Genomic DNA, 23,304 nt, shown 5'->3' with positions numbered 1-23,304 from the left:
CACACATGAGGCACTATGCAAAGGGCTTTACGTGAATGATCTTACCAATCTTCACAACAATCCCGCAAGGGAGGTTATCATAATTATTGACATTTTACACATGAGGAAACTGAGACACAGAGTAACTTGCCAAGGTTACTCAAGATAGGTCTGAGATCTTTGCCAAGCTGTTCTCATTTCCGAAGTAGGGATAATTATAACTTTTATTGCCTGTTATGAGGGGTAAATGAGAAATTGGGGACAAAAAGCACTTTCTGAGTGGTTTTCCCTTTCTAGGGAGTTTACAAACACTGCAGTCTGCCAAGTGTAGAGGCAAGGACCTCTCTGCTTTCAGAATATAAGATTATACCAGCGATTTTATCAGCTTGTCTCCCTTTTTGTTACATATTTGAGGGCCAGAGAAATGGGGCCTTGTATCTTAGATGTAGAAAAGTGCGTTTCCCACAGTTTAGGGGAATAGAGAGACACAAAGGTACTGACTCTCCCTGGAGCTACCCTGGGAAAGGCCAGAGCATGGACAAGAGGGTATTTTAAAATATAGGTTTTAGTGTTGTTTAGGTATGGGATGGCCTATGGATCAGGAGACAACTGTTAGTGAAAAGATAGTGTTTTACTCACATTTCCCAAGAGTCGGGGGCATATCAGGCCATGCAAAGTCACACAAGCTCACATGGGTGAGCACCAGAGTCAGGAGGAAGAAGGAGAGGGAGGAAAGCAAGCATGGGCATGATCTTTCATGGTGGTTTCCATGTGCAGGAATAGGTAGGGAAAGCAAACTAGGAACTGGCTAGTCGGAATAATTTCAGCAGGCTCGGGGGCACAGGGGCTGTCCAAGAGTGGTCTGGTACCTGGAGCTGGCGTCATTAGGAGAGGCAATATTGCCCTAGAGCACCTCCTAAGAGCCTAATAATGAAGATGGTGGGGGTGTGGGCTTTGGATTGGTTGGTTTGCATATGAAAGGCACACTTGCAGAGAAGTACCCTCTATCTCTAGGAATTTTAGATAGCCCTGATAGGCCCAAGTCTCCCCGGTCCACAAGTCCCCAAGAGAGCAAAGCATCACAAAAATGCAGAAAATGAAAAACATGATTAATACACAGGGATTCTGAAACACACACACACACACACACACACACACACACACACACACACACAGGGTTTCTGTGTTCTGATCTAAATCCCAGGGAGATTCTTCTTTGGTTCACGAAAACCCATAACTCAAGGAGTATACATAGTCTAGTAATGAAAACAGACAAGCGGACAAATATGGTAGTCAAGTATGGGGAGTTCTAGGACAGAGGTGGGCTCAGCATGATGTGGAAGCATCAAAGACTGGGTTCTAGAGGTGTGGGTCCCAGGAGGCTTTCCAGAAGAAGAGGATGCTTGAACTGAGTATGGAATGATTCCTCCTACAAGTCCAAAAAATGAAAAAGAAGAGAGGCATTCCATGCACACACCAACATACATGAACACCCGGAGGAAGGAAATATGGAAATTGCAGGTGGAGTTCGATATGCTGGAGTTAAGAGAGAGTCAAGGGAGTCAGAGAGTCAAGAGAGGAGGGGCTGAGCGGTAGAGCTGGCAGCAGGGGAGGAATGAAGCAAGAGAAGCTTACTTTGTGGGTCAAACTGAGAATTTAAACTTTATCATGAAAGCCACAGGAAACCACTGAAGGACTGAACAAGAGAGACATGACGCGAGGTGCATCTTAGACAAATAAGCATGGGGGTAGGGAATGTGTGTGCTGAGGGTCTATGTAAACCAAGACAGGAGGCTGCCGCAGCAATCCAGGCAAAAAGCAAGGAGAACATGAACTAAGGCAATTTTAGTGCTCGATGAGAAAGGGAGCACATTCAGGAGACATGAAGACAATCTCAACTTGGTCAAGTTAAGGCCACAAATGAAATTCAAATTATAATGACGGGCCACTGGGTGGATTGAGGCCTCTGCCTTCGGCTCGGGTCATGATCCCAGGGTCCTGGGATCGAGCCCCGCATCAGGCTGTCTGCTTGGCGGGGAGCCTGCTTCCTCCTCTCTCTCTGCCTACTTGTGATCTTTGTCTATCAAATAAATAAATAAAAATCTTTAAAAAAATTATAATGAACACAAGTTTAACTACCATGAACAGACATTTGGGAAATTATTTATTTATTTCTCAAACTAAATCTGGTTGTTTCCTTCTCTTTTGAAGATTTTTAGGTGATACAGAGACACTTTCTCTGTATCTTACAATGGGCTAAAAAAAAAAAAAGATGATACAGTTAAAATCCAGGCACATATATTTATGTATATAGCACACATAAACAACAGGACTCTTTGGCAACACCTAGAAAAGTAACTGGGAACTTTAGAGTTCACTTGAGTGTCTGGCATTGGAGCAAAAAAGTGACAAGAAGGAACACTCAACTGGGGTTCGAACTCTATCTTTGCCAGCCATGTGCTTTCGTGAATGTCATTTACCTCTTAGGAACATGAATTTCATCATCTGTGAAATGAAGGTGTTGGATTAGGTGACCTCCAAGGTCCTTCACATTCTAAATCCCACGGGTGGACATAGCGTTTGACTCATCAGAGACCTCTGCAACCCATCTAAGTGATTCTCATTCTGTTTATTTGGGCAATTAGGCTAATGGTCCAGCAATTATGATTAAATTTCAGTTTTGTACTCTGTAATGTGACCTTAGGTATACAGCTTAGTCCTGCTGGTAATCTGTGCATAAAAGATTATCCTTAGTTCTTCACAGTAGAATGTACTCTACATGCAAATAGCTACTAGCACAAGCTTTGAATTGGTATGATCTTTAACATCAATCTATCAAAATTAGCCTTTCCCTTCCCAATATGCAATTAACTCTGTTTTGAGGCCTTTCTACAGCTAAGGCAAAGGGGGCCTCAAATTACTACCTTCTAGTCATTCAGGACCAGACTGTATCTACCTAACACTTCTTAGATTGTAAGACCGTGGGGAAGCAGTCTCTAGGCTGGGTGACCAGCAGCTGTAAGGCGGAAGGTGCATTCTTGCTGTCAGTGAATCACATTGCTAGAACTTCTGAGATCTTCAAATGAGATATGCTTACACCCTGGGAGAATCTGGTTTAACTAGGATTTCCTTTGCTACCCGAGCTTGAAGACTCAGTGAAAAAAGATCTTGAACTTCCTCTGTTGCCCAGAGCCCCCAGAGAACAACAGCTGCTGAGGGAAGGGGCTGCTGTGATGCAGGCCTCCCACCAGAGGGAGAGTGATGTGGCTTCCCCAGCTTAAAATGAAAGACCCCAACTTTAGTGCACTTAGAACTGATACTTTAATCCCAAAGACTCTTCTCTCTAAACTTCCCTCCATCTCTAGTTTGAAGCCCTGGGGGAAAGTATCTGAGATAAGGAGAAGGCATGTTTCCAGTCCTCTGATACTATCTAGAAGCCAGGGATGGAGAAGGATTGAGAAAGATGCGGGGTGGGGGTGGGGGCTAGTAGAGGTCTCACCGTCTGAGTTCTGCCTGTACAGCCTCTTGGCTAGCAGATTTCCTTACTTCCTCTTTCCATGTCTGTTGGCATTTTTTTTTTTTTCCCCTAGGCTTTCCTTTATTGGGTAGTTGATACACCAATGGTCATAGAGTAGTTCTACGGGCAAATGCAGACATGTCTGCTAAGGGTCCCTTCAGGACAGGAAGTTTGAAGAGAAAATAAGGAAGATGTCTTATTTCTGTCTTCCCTAGAAGATGCCAAACTCATTCTGTAGATGCATTCGACAAAACTGTGGAATAAGTGTTTATTACCAAAGTCTCAATACGTACACAAAAATAGATGATTTAGGAATGTGACTTCTTCCATGGAAAATTTTATTTGGTTTTTATAACCAAATAATCCTCACTGTATATGTATACAAAAAGTGAAAGGTTATTTCGTGCTGATAGATTGAAAGACCAGTTGATTATGTAACCGAGTTCCTTCAAGTAAGTGCCTCCCAAGAAAATTTATAACCTGAAAACTTAAGTGCCATGTGGTGTTTTGTATGTTGAACCAATAAACTCATTAAAATAACATTGGGTAAACCCAAACACAGCACAATGAAATTTCTAACACAGCCCACATTAACCAACCAACTTTAAAATAATATCTTTGTTATGTACTAAGGTTAAAAATTCAGCAAATTCTTTATATTTTTTCCACTTGAGATCATGTGTGGTTTTCTACTTTCCTGAGAAGTACACTTTTGCGGCTTTTTTGATCAAAGGCAGGTTATTTTTGCAAATAGACATCTTTTGTAGATGTCCCTGTTCTACTTAATTAAGGTTTCAAGAAAAAAGAAGCACAGAAATATTTAACAGCTTTTCAGTGAAACATAAAAATTCGCAGGTCCTCTTCTGAGTGTCGACTTTGGAAAGGAAGGCACAAATGTAAGGTTAGCCATGTGTGTGTGTGTGTGTGTGTGTGTGTGTGTGTGTGTGAGGGAGACAAGGAGGAGGAGGAAGGAAATAAAGGAATTTGGCTGCAAAATTGAGTAACAGTTTGAAACACTTGGCTTCCAGTTGTGAAAGATGAGCAACACTGGAGAGAAGGCAGGGCTGACAAGGGACCACTTGAAGAAAGCTTAATCTCAGCTGGCAAGCTGAGGAGGAAGGTCAGCTCAGTGCACGCGTTCTCAGCTGGAGGTGGGCTCCCTTTGCCGGGACGATTGTCTTCTGCATTTCAGCTTCTGAACTAAACCGAAGGTGCCTTCCCGCAGCCAGCTCCTCAGCCTCTCGCCTTGAAAGAGCTGGCTCTCCGCTGCCACGCCATGTCAAGGTTACATGTCATTTCCACGGAGCGAGTGGCAGAAAGGAAACCGTTTCTTACTGGTATGTCGGTGCCGTGGGTGTTCGTGGGTGGAGGACAGAGACTGCTTTCCTCCCTCCTGCCAGCCACAGTCCTTGTTCGAAGAGGAAACCAAACTCCTTCTGAAGGCAAGGAGGATAAAAGGAATACAGAAAAAAAATGCGTGTACCTCACAAAGGGGACACTTGAAAGTGACTGCTGAGTAATTTTAAATTATTAATGTTAAAACAAAGCTGGAGTTGAGAGTGGTGTTCTAGGGGATTTTAGGGATTTTATCCATGTGTATCTTACATTTTCTAAACATTGATTCTTACTGGATGAGATGCTCTTTATACTGAATATAATTTATAATTGATTCGCTAGCTATTGGTTTTTCATATCATTGACTTCGTAAGGCCATAAATGATGAACACACATTAGATTTCTAGCAGCAAATGAAATAAGACTGATGAAACAAGATGGATGGTTTAGGAAGAGTTTTTCTTCCTAAGAAACATTTTTTAGGGAAACTTTTCTCTGATGCATCCGGATTTCTAATTTACACAGAAGTCAGTATCACTGCCCTAACTGTTAAACTGTGCACGGTTTACAGACAGCAAAGTAGACAAAACTTTGAAATAATTTCCATTCTGAATCAAATGGTAGTATGGCCTTTATGACTTCAGTTTATCTTATCAGCTTTAAAGGTGAATACAAACTCAAATAAAATCTGCCCATTAAGAAAGTACATGTCTCTTTGACTTGAGAAATAGTTCCAAAGAATTCAGCTGCTTTATTTGACGCATCGATCTGGTCAGAGAAAAAAAAAAAAGAGTTTTATTCTTGACTTGGAAGTTATTAGTCAACTGATCACTTTTTAGAATACTTAGGCAGCTACCACAATTTATCTCTGACTTGGGGGCAAGAAAAATTATTCCTGTGGTAGTAATAAAATGGATATATGAAAAAATATCTACTAAACTTCAAATATCAGCCCTCAGCTATATAATGTTACTCTCACTTTACTGAAAATTTAAAACTGCATTTCCCAGTTAGCTGAAGAAATACTTCTGGTATTAGAGCTTTGTAAATTGTGTTGCTGGAAAAAAAAATGTGCTGAAATATTTCAGCACCAATTACAATCATGGGGAGGCATAGCTATAAATTAATTAGAAGGCTGATTTTCTTGTGTCTCTGGTAAACTGGCTCTGAAGATAATTTCAGAGAGGTCCCCAAACACATCAAGGAATAGAAATATCTTTGAATAAGCAGACAGGCCTGCAAGTTAGGGATGATGATAGTATCTGTGTCACAGATTGCTTGTGGGCCTATGAAGGAGTAAAGTACTTAGCATAATGCCTAGTACTCCGGAGGAACAATATAAATGTCAGCTGTTATTCTAATAAAGTAATTTAGATATGTAAATTCTGGTGCGTTTGTTAAAATAAACCCCTCCTTGCATCCTTTAAGCTGCATACAATTTAATTGTATTTCAAGTGGGGCTGGGCCGTACAGAGCTGCAGAGAGCCTTTTGTGGTTCTGTTAAGTGCAGAGGGGCCTCTTTCAGCCACTGGGATTTCAGCTCTCTTCAATTCCACACCGTCACTGTTTACTGAACACCGCTTAAGTGTCAGGCACTGGCATAGGCACTTGGGTTATAAAGTGGACAATTTCCTACCCTGGAGGAGCTCACAGTCTAGTGAGGAGAAGAAACCCTGAAGGGAAGAGAGCTCATCATCACATCCTGGAGTGTTATTCCACTTGACCTTAAAAGGAAGACCCTTTCACAGACATGGTCCATGCCTCTGCGTCCTCTCAGTGTGAACTGCTGCTTTTCCATTCCCAGTCTTCAACACCGAGAACAGGGGTCATAAATAGATGAAGGTATGAGGAAACGGTCTGGCTTGTGAAGCAGTTTTAAAACGGCTCTTCTCCTACTGCAGACACCCTGTTAACAGTCTTTTACTATTACCCCTAGACAATGCAATTGCATTGCTTGAAATCAAATGACTAATGTTCTTCTACCTACCAGTTTCAAAGAAGGCATTTTCATTGGGCTTGATCAATGTAATAAAAAAAAAAAAAATTCACTGGGAGAGGTAGGAGAAAATAAATGCCAGGGATTTCAAGAATGGGCCTGCCTCCCACCTCTGGAGAACAAAGTTAACTTTGAATTATGAAAAATTTTATGAAAAAAATCCACACTACCATCGATGAAATATCTCCTTTTCCCATAGAAAAAGTTGTTCCCTGGGTGAGACGGAGTGTTGTAGTTGGCGTCTATAACAAGTGAATAAAAATGTGGATTGAAGCTGACAGATACGGGAATAAAAAAGTTGCAGGAGGTTAGAACTCGTGGATCCATTTAACAAATGAAATTCTGCTAAGAGACATCAAAAATAGCGGCAGGACTAGATGATCAGCTTGTTTTCTTTGGTATGTAATATATCAGTTGTGGTTCTGATGAAAGTCTGATTCATCTTTGTGCTATAAAGTGAGACTATATAAAGGAAAACATTGCAACAGGAGTGAAGAGGTTGAATCTCATAGGAAAGAATTTGCCTTCTCATGAAGAATTTAATTTGCCAGAAATATCCACTTGTGGAGTGTTTACGAGGAAATGTACCATTTAGCATTATTCTAAATTTATATAAGTAACTGAACAAAAACAAAAAATTACTCCACAGAACTGCTCAATGCAGAGCTCACTACTGTTTTCCATTTCTATCTTATGGCATGTGATTTGGATTAATTGGAAACATACTTCAGTTTATAGCTAAAATGACTTAAATGTATGAATTTTATAGAAAAAATATAAAAAGTGTTTTACTAAGGTCAGTAGTTATTAGGTATCAGTTATAAAACTACAAATATTCTGCAATGTTTATTATATGACAGCTTTTTGGAGTTAATTGCTTACATGGATACTATTTCTATGCCTTTGACAGATGCCTTGGAAATTAAAAAAATCAAATAGTTCAGTTAAAAAACTTAACTTCGAGAAATCATAGACCAGCTTAGTGTTTTTGAACTTCAAACACATCCAATTGGGAATGGTTCCATTATCAAAACACATTTCATTTAACTACAAAGGTTCTTCTTTTTAATTCCAATTTTCTAATTCGTTTGTGATTGCTATCAGAACTCCTTTACTTTGAAGAAAACGTGTAAGGATAAAAAAAGATTGAAGATCTGATTGAAGATCATATTTCTTTTATGTAAAACTTCATTCTCGTCACACAAACTGTCATACACATATTGATCATATTCAGTAAAATATTTATCTTAAATCTACATCATAAAATTGAATCAGAACCACTGCTTTAAAAAAAAAATATCACTCGGAATAATTTAGTCAATGAGTTTCAGTAATTGCCCCCATTAACAAAAACACTACTAAAACAACGCTGGGAATCCTGGAGAAAAAGAAAGAGCTTCTTTAAAATGAAGGAAAGTCACTGACATCTTTCTATTTTCAACGAATTTTGAAAGCAGTCTGTAGAGCAAACTGCATAAATTCTGCAATTGATCTAAATTTTAAGACTGTTATAAGAGCTAAAGCCTTTTGTAACCATTTCTAAACTACAAACATTTTCTTTGATTTAAAATACTTTTCTTTGCTTGCAGGGAAGCAGAAATATATTAAACCATTTCAAAGAAGATTCTAAAAATATTCTTTAATTTTGAAACTGCATCTTAAATGCTTAAAACATATGCATGACACCAGGGCCATACTTAATTGGTTATAATTGGGGGTTTTGATCAGTTTTTATTAATACCAGTTTTGCTAACTATGTGTAAAATTAAATTTTGTTATAAAGTTGCATATGGAAAAGTAAGCAAGCTACACAAAAATTTTTTAAAAAATTCATTCTCCCCGTTCCTTTGGTTCATGTGACATGAATTTGCTTGTGGATAAAATATTCGTGTCTTTAAGCAACAGCAGGGAAAAACTCAGCGTTCATTTAAAAATAAAGTGGCTGTTCTAGATCAATAAACAAAAGTATATTTTCTATACTGAAACTATATTAGGATGTTCATAAGGATTTAGTTTTCTGTCTGGATGCCACACTAACTGGGGGAAAGACACATCTAAGTAGCATAGGGGAAATTATTTTTGAAACCCAATTAGCAAAAAATGTCCATGTTTCATGCATTAAAATAATTTACTCATAATAAGATCATCTGCTTATTTCTGACAGATTGAAATGTATTAAACACTGTAACTAGTTGTTGCTTGCTTTTAGGTCTCAACCTTAGTGTCTCCCTTACTTTAATGCAGAGGGAGCTTTATTAGCCTATTTACTATTTTGTGAAATCAGAGCCCAAAATGACTGGGGGAGAGAGAGAGAGAGAAAGAGAAGATTAAGATTGAGATTTTCCAGTGTTTCCACCATGTATAGTGGTCCAAATACAGATCTACCGGGGAATGCAGTTCAGTAAGAAAAGAGAATCAGTATTAATGTTTAGACTGGCTTAAGATGGTGCTTTTCTGGGGGAACAAAGATTACAAAACTGCACATAAATAGCTCTTACTTTCTATGAAGAGGCTCAGGAAACTTTCTTTACCTACGAGTCTGGCTAGCCAGCTATCAGATGATGGCAAATCCGTTTGCCAAGTGTATCCAGCTGCAACTTGCCATCATCAATCTGTTTGAAGAAAATTAAACGCTTATTCTTCTGTGGGGAGGGAAGGAAGATTAAGAGATAATATTTTGACTCAAATAAATGGTGATCACCTACGACAAACAATTAAAGATAGCAGTCTGTTTTTTTACCCACATCAACCCTGGGCACGGTTTGATGTTCTCGCCAAAGCTTAATGACGGTGTGGCCCCAGCGGTACCCGGCTATAACTTCATGGTCTCTTTCAAGAGCAAAGGGAAGTTATTTTTTAAACTAAGGAAACCAATCCATGCTTATTTATTTGATTATGAGTAAATAAAAATTTCTCTTTCAGGTTAGGAGCATACAAGCTAAGGCAGAAATGGTCAGATAATTCTAGGTGTAACCAAAAGAGGGCACCATCTGCCCTTAATGTCTACACAGAGCTCCTGTGGTTGGGAAGACAAAACCCAAAACTCTCCAAGCCTCTTACCCACCGCCCCATCCCCCTCCCAGAAAGGGCATCCGGTGGCTCCTGACATTTTGTACTCTATAAGGAGATTAAATTCTGAAACCACACCTTTTGAGGAACATGGGTTTGGTTATTTACTTCAGGACTGATTTCTACATTTAGCACTGATGGTGCCTGACATGTTAGTAGCGAGAAACAAGTTTTTAACTTTCACTGGGACACTTTTCAGACACTTTGAGATTAATATTTTATAGCACACTGAGAGAATTTCCCATTAGGCCGGAGTACAGGCTGTCATCAAACCGCACGAGAAAGAGATGACAATTAACTTTCCAACACTATCTTAACTCCAAGGAGTTATCTATAATGATAGATAGATAAGGAATGGTGGCAGGAAGATCTCCTCACCTACTGAGGACACAGTTAGATGCATTTGAGGTATGTGGGAAATCATCTGAAACAGCATATGATGCCAACTTTTAGTAACAGAAGCCTAACAAATGTTCACTCTTTCAAGTGGGAGGAAAAAAAGCATCCTGACACCACTCAAATTTATTTTCTGTATTCTTATGACACGTGTATGATTGCAATCCATCCGTGTTTGGGGGGACTGCACACCTCCCTTATAACTAATCAATTTCTTCAGGGCAATGGGGCAGAATAGTTCCAGGCTCTTGAGCGCAGTTGCCAAACTGCTCTCAAAAACTCACTATACAGAAGACCCTATGATTCTTGAAACAATGAGTTTAGCGTTTAAACCAGAGGCTGGGGATGAGCATTTCACTTTGTAGTACAACAGACTGCTGTTGAGGAGGAAGAAATGTGAATTCTTAGAGAATGGTCATTTCCACCACTGTAAACATATCACTACCACCTGCAATGAGTGCAATTGGAGGAAAACCTGGTGGGGAAATACACAATTTTATAATTTTTTCAAGTAAAGAAAAAAGCACGCCAGATAGTTTTATGGTAGATGAGAAGGAGACTGCCATCTGCTAACACTAAAATCTAGCAGGATCGTGCCCTCTTTTCAACGCAAATATTAAAGCAAATAAATTTTTTTCTTTCTCATGCTGTCCGCAGAAAAAGAATCACTATCTAGTGGAAGGCCTTATGCAAGCCTCTTCATGTTTCTTTTCTCCAGAAAACAACTAAACAGAGGAAAGAACCAGTTCACACAAACATCCCAACTCCCTCCTGCCAAGGTACATCAGAGAAGCCGAAACTGGCATGGCGTGGGCTTGGGGTGGGCTCACTGCGGTGACTCGAATTAAAACTTTAACGGGTCTCCTTGTGACCACCTCGCGACCCCTTTTTCAGAGTGGCTCTGACCCTAGTCTCCCTCTGCCCGAAGGAACCGAGCCGCAGACATTCCATGGGTTTGGGGGAAGTAGTCGCCTTGGTTCCCGAGAATTGGGTTCCTCCTGGGTGACCTCATCCACCCAACACCTGTTATCATCCTTCGGGTCTCAGTTTTCCAGAGACAAAATTACGAAACGAACCCCTGCCTGGTCTTCGCGGTTGGGGCTTTGGGGGTCTTTGGAGGCTGCGGTGGGGGTGAAAAGGGGGAGGATCCCCGAGGGATGACAGAGCTTCGGGTCTCCCCTGGGTTGTCGGCGCTGTTGTTTACTCGCCCGCCGCCTTCAGCCCACTTCCCTTTTCCTCCCCGGGAGGAGGAGATGGTTAAAGATTACACCGTGGCCGCGGGCACTTCAAAGGGCGGCTCGGGCAGCCAAAGGTAAAGATAACGTTCTGGCAGCTCTAATCAGGGTTTGTGGTTGCCACATTTTAATCACTTCATTAAAAGAAAAAAAAAAAAAAAGGAAGAAAGAAGAAAAGAAAAAGGTTACATCACACGTCCCTGCAAGGGATGCAAAGTAAGTTCCTTCGGGGCTGAGCAAGTTGGAGTTCTCCTTTGGGGAAACGTTTTACAGCCCGTATCTTCGTGGAACGCGTCTGGACGCGGAGGGGAGGTTGCAGCAGGGATCAATTGGGCCGCCCGCCCTTACGTTCCAGGCTCAGGGGCGCATATGCCTGCGCTGCAAGCTGATGCCTACACCGGGAGCCCTGCGACCTGCCTAGAGCTGCATCGGGAAGCTGCGACGCACGAGCGCTTTCTGGGGCTTGCACTTGAAGCCGTTTCTCTGCGAGCACCAAAAGTGCGCCCGTGCTCCCCCCGAGACACGTGCATTTCCCCGGGGGCCTAAACACGTCTGTCCAAGATGCCCTCCGCAAACTCGCCCGGTCCCTTCCAGTCCCCCCAGGCTGCTCTCCCCCGATCTGTCCCCTTCCCGGAGCGGAGCGGGGCGCACTTACAGGTAGGAGGTGAAGACGCTGAGGTTGGATGGCAGCTCCGAGAGCCCCAGGTCTGAGCAGTCCACCCTGAGCAGCATCCTGCCGTCGGGCTCGCACTGACAGTGCGCGGGGCACCCCCGCAGCAGCGCGCCGGGCCTGGGCGAACCGCCCACGGCCGCCAGCTGCAACAGGACCGGCAAGGACAGGAGCACGCCGACCCGGGAGGTGTCCATGGTGCCCGGGGAGGGGGCCGGGAGCGAGCCGCGGTCGGAGGGCAGCGTCCGGGTTGCCGCGGGCCTCTGCCGCTTAGCGCGCGCCTGCAGCGCCGGGCACTGGGCTCCTGCCCCACGGCAGGGGCGCCGAGGGGAAGCGCCGCGGGTCCCGGCCGTGCCCGCTGCCGCCACGCGGGCCTCCGGAGCGGCCCTGGCTGCAGCCGCCGCAGGGGCAGAGAGCGTTGCTGCTGCAGGCCGCCTGCTCGGTGTGGAGCAGCATCTCCGCTCGCACGCTTGTTTTTTAAAGCGCTCCAGCCCGAATTGCGCGCCCAGTGACGTCAGCGCAGCCCGGCTTCCCAGGCAAACCCCCCGCCCCCCACCGCGCCCAGCCACGCTTTCCCTCCTCCCGCCCCCTCCCTCCTTTCCCGAGCGCCGGCTGGGAGGCGGCTGGCGGCGAGAAGTGCAGGCAAGTTCTCGGCGCTCGGGCTTGGTGGCCGCGGGGCGGATTCCGGCGCTCAGCACCGTGTGAGGGCTGCGGCACCCCCCCCCCCTTCCCCTCTGCGTTGTGGCGACCCAGATCCGAGAGCCGAAGGGGACCCGTCTGAGGGACACACACAGCTGCGCAGGGACCGAAGGATGCAGCACGCTTCCTCCAAGCCCACTTCAAATAACGGATGGAATACATGGAGTGATTTGGAGGAGGAAAAAAAAAAAAAAAGACTAAAATTCAGTCCAGAAAAATAGTTAAAGTTATTAGGGTAAGGAAACAGGTATAAACAGGTATTCCCAGGCGAACGATGGGTGGCCTTTTTGATCCTTACCTCACAGCACACTGTCTAGCTCGCTTTTGCCCTAAAATCAAAGTGCCTGGTTAATGGCTAAGTAAATACGGCTCGTGAGCAAGTACTGCAATTCTGCCTTCCTAACTCTTGGCGCGAGAAGACGAAATGGCTATTTTTTTTTTTTTTTAAGTGTTTCAGGATCTCCTGGAAAGTCACCTTAAGTAGAACAATGCCAGACAGACAGACAGACAGATGGCCATTTGCTTTTGTTCAGGGAGGGGCCTTTTCTTGCCAAGTGCCCCCAGGGTTCTGTAACTGCAGTGTCCCCCCTCTCCAACCCCGCTCCCCTCTCCAACCCCGCTCCCCTCCCCCAGTGCCCAGGCGGCAGGCGCCGGGTTCTGGGAAAACTGTTGCGGGAGTACCAGGGCAGAATGTGTCTTCTCACGCGCTTCAGCAAGTGCCCTACGGTGAAACTGGGGAAGAAAGAAGGACTTGGGGCTTTCTTGGAGAGAAGGCCTCAGTGGGAACAAATCAAAGTCTCCAGGCCCTGAGAGAGTATCTTAAGGAGATGACAGCCCAAGCCTGTCACATCAACTCACAAAAATGCACAATTTTCTCTCTGGGGGCACAATGCCTCCTTGTTTTATGAAGGTGGAGAACACTTTTGGCTCTCGAGGCCTCTCTTAGTCTTCTTCCACTCGGCCGTTCCCACCGAATTCCCTGTACAAACTTCAGAATTTTACAGTTGGGAAGTTCTTTTTCCTTTTTGTTAGGTATACTTGCCCCCTTCATGGAAGGAGTGATCCCCGCACCTGGCTGATCACCTGTGGAGCTTTTATGGTTAATACAGGTACCTGGACCTGAATCAGTATTCTGATCATGTCCTTTTCTTGGGTGAATCCCATCATTTGCAAGTTTGTGATTCTCTGGATCAGATGGAGGGGTGCAGTGGCTGAGAATTAGAAACTCCATCCTCCTCATTGACCAAATAAAGGAGCTGTGGCCCAGAGATACCGGAAAATTTGACAGTGGCTGCTGAAAACTGTGAGTTAAGCCTGGTTTCTGGACAGGAGGGCAGTGCCCGGTTCTGGACTGTTCTCCACTTATCCCTACGCACATCACATCCCCTACAGTCACTTTGTTCATTTCTACATGACTGTTTCTCCCAGCCATTGCTTCCACATGTAGAGAATGCCTACAAATTGCCTATTTCCCTTCCCACCTTTTTTCTTTCCCCAGATGACTTTGTAAGTGCAACTCAAGATTTATTCTTTTTACGAAACCTCCCGTGACCGCAGTCTGCCTTCATCATCAAGCGACTAATATTTGTAGAACGAGGATCACAAAGCAGCAGTGACCCGAGGGGCAAGTTAGCTCTCTGCGTGGAGCTTGCAGTCTAAAGGAGACTCCCCCAGAAGATGAATCTCACCGAACGGTATGTTGTAAATACCACAAAATTTAGTTGTGAAGTTTTACTTGAAAGCGTATTTGTTTTGTTTTGCCAACCTTATTGGGACAACTTTGGAGGCAGGGAGTAGGCCATTTGTCTTATCTTTACCTGTAGGACTGAAGCTCCTGGTATTGACCCCAAACCTAACAAATATTTACTGACTGATCGATTTATCAACACAGGCATCCAAATATGGTTGTGTCCAGCGTCTGCCTAGAAACTTTTGGCAATACTTTCTTGACTTCAGGGTTGTTGAAAAGAACATAACACTCTAGCTGTGGAATGAATCAGGCAGAACCAGATTTGAATGTAGGTTCTGCTGGTCTCAGGTTATTTGATCAGAGGCACAGAATGAGCCCACCTGTCTCAGTTACCCTCACTGTAAAAAGGGTGGGGGGTAATCATTCACCTAAGTTGTTCTAAATGTGAAAATGTCTCCAGCTTGGCCTAGAGCAGAGTAGACTTTCATCCTATGTTAGTGCCTTTCCTCTTCAGGAATTAAAGCTTGTTAATAAATTCATGGAGAGTAGAGGGATTTCTGATTCAATAAAATGGGGGTAGACAGCTGTACTCAATGAAGCCAGGTATAGTGAGCATCTGTTATCTATCATCTATCTATCTATCTATCATCTATCTATCTACCTGTCTATCTTCCTGCCAACGTTTCTCCTCTCTCCTCTTGGTAGGAACACTCCACACTTCTTGGGAACCTTTAAGTGATTCTGATGGGGCTTTCTACTGCATGGCTCTACCTCTCTGCCCCTGGGCAGGTATATGACCCAAGCAAAACAATCTGAATCTGGGAGATCATCAAAGACTCTACAGTGAGAAGATCTCCTCTGGCTTCTTGAATTGTAAGGACAAGGAAAATTAGAGTCAGGCGCACTGTTATTCTGCCGTAGAGAAAACTCCTTGGACTTTATCAGCATTAGTAAAGGAAGAAGCAAAATCCTAGGGTCATCTTTTAAAACACCTGGATCTAAGAGTTTTTCTACTCATCACCTCTAAATTGGTGAACTAATGAATTTTGTTTTGTTTGAGGTGGTGAGTGGGGATTTGTTTGTGATCACTTACAAGCAAGAATGTTCAGTTAAAAACCTGAAGGCACAAGAAGTGTGGATATTGAAGCGTGACCTGATGAATCCCCAAGATCTTGTAGACCTTACAAGATAGAAAAATCATATAAATTGAAAATAGGAATGAGTTGGCTAATTATAATTTTATTGCCTGAATGCATGTATGTTTGTTACTTTAGCAGAGCTAGTAAAAATGAGAATACAGCACATCAGATTCCTTGCACACTAAAAAAAAAAAAAAAAAATTTCCAGTAAGGACACTGACACTGACAGTAGTCTGTTTTGTGGCAAGTATCATTTAATTTGTAAGATCAGGTTCTCAAATTGCATTATAATGACCATCAGCATTGACTCAGCCTTTATACATTCATATCCTCACCGGGTCCTTTTAACAACTTTATGAGATAGATATTATTCTTACATGTTTTAAGGATAGGAAATGCAAGCGGTTTTCCTAATGGAGACCAACAAGTCGGTGATAGAGCTAAAATTCTGACTTGAGTCATTTGACTTTAAGTTCTTTTCCAAATCCCTTGAGAATTCTAAACACTACCACTCCCCACCCTCAAACACACACACACACACACACACACACACACACACACACACACACAGACTCTTAAGCTGGATAAGATCTTGGGGTTACTGTCATTTCATTGAGAAAGAAATTCACATATTTTTAAAAATTTTTATTTTTTAAAGATTTTATTTTTAAGTAATTTCTATATTGTGTGGACCTTGAACTTACAACCCCAAGATCAAGAGTTGGCATGTTCTGCTGACTTAGCCAGCCAGGGACCCCATCACATATTTTTTTTTTAAGGAAAAGTATAGTCTTTTGGATTGCAGTGGAGCCAGCTGGAACAGAGAATGGTGGCTTGTTACGTGAAGAGTAGCGGCAAGTATATATTCAAGCTTTTTCCTCTTAAATATATACATTTCTGTTTTCTCTTGATAACTCACAGGAACACATACTAGTGAGATGTCAAAGCAAACAACAGTACCTTTACTTGTAATAGAGAGTCTAAAACAGATTCATTCAGTATTTTGTGGGGGTGAAATGTTCTTATTTATGACTTTGGAAGGTATGTCAGTGTTAACGAGCTGGTATGTAATGGAAGCTCTCATGCCAGAATTTAAATCACTTATTGCTTCTCAGAGTCTTTGATTCCAAGTTCCTAAAATCGATTCTGGTAAAGCGCAATCTGGTATGTGTCTGCTTTCTGAGTTTGCTAAATGGATGATTTCCTAATTCTTTAATCTTTGATAAAAGTCCACAACTAAAAACATTCATGTACACCACAAGAATTACTAATAAGCTTAGCTGAAGCATGCCAGGATAATTTTAGTTAACAGGTAAGTCAATATTTCTTTTACAAGTATAGTGAAATAGTGTTTACACAACTGGTGGGCTATTATGGACTTATTTAACTTGTTTGAAAGAGTATAGAGCCCATTATTTGCCCTGCTCATTTCACATTCATGATATAATCAGGCTTATGCTGAATTTCTTAACTTCCTTTCAGCAACAAAATTTAATTAATTGAGAAGGGAGGAGGATTTATGAATAAAGATCTATTTTCTTTCCGAATTATTTATTTTGCAAGAAAGCATTAGTTCAGCTAGTTCAGTACTTTGAAATAGCCTGTTACATAAAATCAATTGGATCTGTCTTTGATATTATCCAACGTAAAGGAGACCTTTAAATATATCCACATGTTCACAACATGCTAAAAGAAAGGACAGTGCTATATGATATTATCAGTTCTTTAGTTCATTTTGATCCTCTTGTCTTATTTCATGTATGATAATGAACATGGTTCTACTGGTATGTGGCAGGCTTCCTGAGAACATATGTCCAACCACACTCACATGTGAACCAGGGGGAGATTTTCTTTTCAAACTAAGAGTAAAACAAATGAGAAAAATATAATAAAATCCTGCAAATTAAGTAATCTTACTGCTTATTCACGCATTTATTTAATTCTGCCAAATACTACCTTAGTATCCAGACAAACTCTTCCATATGCCCAATATGATGGATCCTTTACTGGTCTTTTTAGAAGTATACATTTCAGATTTTTAACCATCTACCGTGTCCACATGCTTGTATTTAAAAGGCAGGGCTCAGACAGAATATAGACCTTACTACAAAATGATGAGGTGCTAACAGGCTCCTAGTCCCAAAACTGCTTCCTCCAAGACCTGTTGCTAGAGTATACACAGATCTACAGCCCCTGATCTGCAATTCTGACATCCTAAGAGCTCTGCAAATGGAAAGGTTCTCTGAAACAAATTTGGTGGCACGATCTGAACGGAATAGATGCAAGTCTGTCTTTCTTACATTTCCTGTTACTCTTCCCTCACTTTGCCACAGAAATATTGGACTCCTTGATTGCAGGGCACGAGCCCAGTTTCCACTGGGAGTTTTATGTAGTATATGGGGTTTAGTTTTTAAATCTTCCAAAATCCTGCATTTGGCAACATCTGTGACCCTGACGTTTTTGGCAAGGGGATTATGGACCTATATATATATATATATATATATATATATATATATATATATGGAGTATTTATTTTATAAACAATTTTCAGAGGAAAAAGAAAGACAGAAAAGAATGACAGGAAAAAAAAAAAAAAGACAGTGTGACAACCTGTACCATTAAGAGCGAGACTCAGAGGAGAAAAGAAGTGGCTCAGGTGAGTGAATGGCCCTCACTGAACAAGTTGCCCCTTGCAGAGTACAGGGCAGAACCTCGTGTCTCTGCTCTGGGCACATATTTGGGAAATGCCTAGGAGAAAATATTCTATACACTAGGAGTTAGCTCTCTCAAACACTGGAGAATAAGTATATTTCAGAATGGAATTGGTAAGTATATTTCAGAAAAACAAAAACTGAGATGTTAGGCAGAAATAGTAAAAAGAGGGTGCCTGGGTGTCTTAGTCATTGAGCGTCTGCCTTCGGCTCAGGTCATGATCCCAGGGTCCTGGGTTCGAGGCCCACGTTGGGCTCCCTGCTTGGTGGGAAGCCAGCTTCTCCCTCTCCCACTCCCCCTGCTTGTGTTCCCTCTCTCTCTGTCAAATAAATAAATAAAATCTTAAACAAAAAAAAAAAGAAAGAGTAAAAAAGAGAAGAAATTGTAGAACTTACCTAGAAGAACAAATTTATGGATTTGCAGGATTTATAAAGTAAAATAAATACAGAGCATGCTGTTTCCCCAAAATGCTTTATTTTGATAAGTCTGGTGTATTTTAATTGAGTATGCATAGTAGCATTTCACTGCAATTACAGTCTCATAAAGTAGGGCAAAATATATTGCACAAACATTGTGGTTCAACTAAATGAGTCATAATAAAACATTGTCCAGATTGCTGCAATTAAAATTTACAGAAACCTTTTGTTGAGTGTTGTTAGGTTTGTGGATTAATAAAATGAGCCTGTTTGTTTTAATTTTTCTTTAACTAGGACTAACATTTTGATTTTAAGTTTCATAGATTTTTCTTCTTTTGCATAGATTTTAGGCTGGTACTTGGCAGAAAGAAATCTCACTGCACTTTCAAGAAATATGTGTTTTCTAGAGGATGATCCCCTTCATTTCCTTACTAACCTTCACTCTCCTTTGTTTACAGTTCCTGTTTTTCCCACTCCTGTTTTCTCCCTAACTTCCGGCCAGGATTGCTGGGAGTGGGTTCTTGGTTGGGTCACCTACGAGAAGGGCAGTGTGGGTTTTGGATTCTCAGAGACCAGTGTTCAAATCTCTGCTTTGTCATTTACAACCTGTGGGACTTGGAGAAGTTTATCTTGAGGCCCAGTTTCTTCTGCAAGGTGAGGACAAAAAAAAAAAAAAAAAAAAAATCTACGAAGTTTGTGGAATTGTTAGTAGAATGGGGGCTAATTCAGTACAGGGCTTTGTATGCAGTAAGCATTTAATGTATGGGAACAATAAAGGACCTTCCATGATTGGAAAGTGAGAGTTTCTGAATTCTTAAGAATTTCCTCCTTAAGAAAGTCTATTCAACTCTATAGAGATGGTAGGATGGAAAGTGGCAAATAGGTCTTTCACCTTTTTTTTTTTTCTTTTGCTAATGACATGAGTATTTTGAACATTTACTGTGGTTTCACATGAGAGTAGAACATATCATGGAATTTTAAGTTCACCTGTTTGGGAATATTTGCTAGTGAAACAGTCTGAGTTACATTTAGCGTACCTCAGTTTTCAGTTTTAGTAAAGCTTCCGTTCCTAGTTTTAATTAGATTGCATTTAATCAAAAGCAACGCTTGCATATGGTATAGATGCCCAGCATTGGGAATGGGGGATAAATACATATGGTGCCCGTTTTCAAGTAATTTACCATTAAGTTGAGAAGACAGACATGGAAAACAGGATGCACAATGTGAAATCCAGGGATGAAAAAAATGCAGTTGGGGTAAAAAGGAGGGGCAACTAAGTCTGCCTTGGAGGAAAGCTTCATAGACAAAGGCACCAGGACTTCGTTAAGTGAAGAGCAGAAAGATATCCTAGGGAATTGAATGGGGACACCATGTAATCTTTAGATGATGATTAGAGTGGCTCTAGTTTAGGATGAACACATGTGAGGCTTGGGAGACTAGCATAAGGCAAGGCTGGAGAGATCCACCAAGGCAGGGGGATTATGAGAGAGGGGGTGCTAAATGCCATCTTAGTAAGCTCAGGCTTGATCCTGGCACCACTGGGGGCCCAAGCACCTTGCTGCGTGGAAATGACACTGTCATATTTCATCTTCGCGAAGAGAGAATGATAGTATCTACACAGGGCACTGTTGGAGAAGTCAGAGACGTGTGGGATATATCTGGGGCAGAGTTGGCAGAACTTGGTGATTGTGGTAACTCCAGGGAACACAACAGTGGTAACATCTCTGTGGTTACTAGCCTGGGATATTGGGTAGATGGTGATTATTTACTGCAAAATATCATTACTGTTCTCGAGTCTTTATTAGTGCCAGGTGCTGTGCTAAGTGACTTAAACACATTTTTTTTCTCATTTATTTCTCTCAACCTGTAGGGTAAATATTACTACCCACTTAAACAAATAAGGAAAATGAGGCTCAGAGAAGTGAAATAACTTTTCAAAGTCACTGGGCCGTTAAGTGGCAGAGTTGACATTGAATTTGTGGCCTGTTGGACTCTGAAGGTATGCTTCCGAGCCCTGGAAAGGGAGCGGGCTTTGAAAAGAATATCTTAAATTTAACTTTGAGTATAAAGTTAAATTAAAGTTAAGTTAAAATAATTAAATTAAATAATAATTAATTAAAATTAAATATTTGGGTATAAAGTTAAACTCAAATTTTGAGTTTGCAGTTGAGAAAAGTTACCCAAATCATGAAAGGTACTGACTGTAACATGTTCCTTTGCAGGTTCAAATCTTCCTTGATGTGGACTCTGATTTCAGCCAGACATAAATTCTTGATCATAGGCTTGATGCAGTGGCCTCTCTGTATTGCTTTCTTCCCATGATAGAGCAGATACAGGGCTCTAAGTACCAAAAACTCAGGAGCCCCATCGGTGTCCTAACCAATTATGGTGGCAAATATTTTTGGTAATTTTTTTTTCTGAAGTTCTTTATTTTACTTGAGCTTTTCCGGTCACACTGTGACTGAAATTTGATGCATTTTGAAGGTACAGTTATACCCTCCTCCCGACTTTTTTTTTTTTTTTTTATGGTACTGAGCTTCATAAATTACCCTAGTAATCTGTCTTAATATTTATTCTTATAAAATGTCTTACTTCTTAATCCTTTTTATATTATTGGGCCATAAGATAGTTTTCAAAGGCATTCTATAAATGCTTGTTTGATGAGTGGGTTACAAGAGGAATCAAAGATGTGTAGTAAAGAAGTTATTCCTAGAAGGCTTACTCAGGCAGCCGGGTGGGGGGCTCACTAGAGGAAGAAGGTGGTGGATAGACCACTGGCTCAGTATATACTCACTGAGCACTCACATGGGCCAGTATACCAACTAGAATGCAACAAATAGAGAAGTTTCCAAGCTGTCTGTTTGGAAGAAAAGTGGCACTATTTGAAAATGGGCAGATCTGGAGAAGTAGAGGCCAGATTTGGATGTGTTGAGCTTGAGTGGGTCAAGACTCAGTTGGGTATTCAGGCTGGTGCTTTAGAGAGAGGGCAGGAGTAGATGTCTTATGTTTGGGAATTCAGTTCATGAGGTGGTCATGGTTGATACTGATATTGAAAGATGAAAGATGATGGATATAAGGGTGGAGACTGATGAAATGATGAAGGAAGAGACCGTAGGTAAATATCTAACATTCTTTGAGCACTAACTACTCGTCAGGAACTCTTCTAAGCATTTTAGAGATATTATCTCATTTAATTCTCACAACAACCCAATGAGAGAGGTACTGTTAACATCCCTGCTTTATAGAAACCCCCATTTCATAGATGAAGAAATCGAGGCCCAAGATCACACAGCTGGAAAGTGTTAGATCTGGGATTGGACTGGAAGCAGGCTGTTGTTAAGCCCTACTTTCTGCTGCTTCCCAGATGGAAGGGAAAGAAAAAACAAATCTGAGGATTAGCAACCCTTAGAGGAGAAGTCATGAAGAGGAGTTGGCAGAAACCAAAAAGGAGCGGTTAAAAGAGGGCATGGGAAGGCAGTCCAGAGAGCTTGTGGCCAGGATGGTGGGGAGGCCCCGTGTCACATACTATGGGCATTTTGTGTCTGTTGAAAGGTACAGCATAGTTGACATGAAGTGGGTGTCAGTGGACTGCTCAGGGTTCATCTCCGTGGTTTGAAACAAGGTTTTCTTCAGTTACTTAACCAGGAAGGATTTTCAGAAGAAACATGTCTATTGAGCAGCTAGTTCCTGGTTGGTTGATAATAGTCTGTAGCTACATTTAAATACTCCTAGTTTTTCAACACCAAGACTAGTTACTAATCAATGGAAATTTGATATAAGTATACCCTCTAATAATTTTGAATACCTGAAGGAATAATTTATTTGAGGGAGAGAAAAGTCTGAGTCATGTGTTTTGTTGAAAAGAAATGCATTTAATAATTTAGGGCATGAACAGTAAAGAAAACTAAAGCAGGGCTAGGGTTTAACAAAATTATGTCAAATTAAGCACATGCCTGAAGGAAAGTTACACATGAACTTCCAATTATTATTTCAGTGTTTTAATGAATAAATTTGTAATTCCAAAACCACCTCCCTCAAGACTATCCTCTTAATGCAATTCAGTAAGAATTTATTAACCACTGTTATGGACTCAAGTATGCTAGGCATGGAGTGCTATAAACAGGGTGATTATTTATTTGTTGAATAAATATTTATTGAGAACTTACTCTGGGCTTGGCCCTGTGTTTGGCACTGAACATACAATGCAGAGTAGACCAGAAATCTGGCGTCTTGAAGCTAGTGGTCTAGAGGAAGTCACAGACAATGATTAAAAACAGACACACACAGATATTTATTTACAAATTGACCTGAGTGCCGTGAACGGTCTTTTTGGGAAGCAAGATTTCCCAGTGAAAGAATAAAATAAAATCACATGCAAAAATGAGCTACACTCCTCAGAATGGTTTTCATGTCATTAATTTGCTTAGCCGTCCTTCTTCTCATGGATAGAT

The 23,304-nt window shown here is 41.6% G+C and overlaps 1 protein-coding gene and 2 long non-coding RNA genes across 6 annotated transcripts in view; 1 reads left to right on the top strand and 2 right to left on the bottom strand.

Moving 5' to 3' along the window:
- Positions 1-12,738, bottom strand: part of LGR5 (leucine rich repeat containing G protein-coupled receptor 5) — a 123,040-nt gene extending 110,302 nt beyond the window's left edge. For all 3 annotated transcript variants that reach the window (XM_059186327.1, XM_059186329.1, XM_059186328.1), the window contains exon 1: positions 12,183-12,738. In XM_059186327.1, the coding sequence (XP_059042310.1) occupies positions 12,183-12,394 (212 nt within the window). In that variant the 5' untranslated portion in view covers positions 12,395-12,738. The remainder of the gene's footprint in view (positions 1-12,182) is intronic.
- Positions 3,748-9,783, bottom strand: LOC131839166 (uncharacterized). The gene is made up of 2 exons (XR_009356837.1): positions 9,359-9,783; positions 3,748-5,599 (listed from the first exon to the last, which is right to left on the bottom strand). It is a non-coding gene; the product is annotated as an uncharacterized LOC131839166 (long non-coding RNA).
- On the top strand, positions 11,541-20,804 carry LOC131839165 (uncharacterized). Of its 2 annotated transcripts, none has more exons than XR_009356835.1 (4): positions 11,541-11,743; positions 14,395-14,590; positions 19,312-19,507; positions 20,724-20,804. It is a non-coding gene; the product is annotated as an uncharacterized LOC131839165 (long non-coding RNA). The 2 variants fall into 2 exon arrangements; XR_009356836.1 differs by lacking the exon at positions 11,541-11,743 and adding an exon at positions 13,551-14,199.
- The last annotated feature ends 2,500 nt before the right edge of the window (positions 20,805-23,304 follow it).

Source organism: Mustela lutreola, chromosome 8 (genome assembly GCF_030435805.1).
Source record: "Mustela lutreola isolate mMusLut2 chromosome 8, mMusLut2.pri, whole genome shotgun sequence".
NCBI classification, from domain to species: domain Eukaryota; kingdom Metazoa; phylum Chordata; class Mammalia; order Carnivora; family Mustelidae; genus Mustela; species Mustela lutreola.
This window is presented reverse-complemented; position numbering and strand designations above follow the sequence as displayed.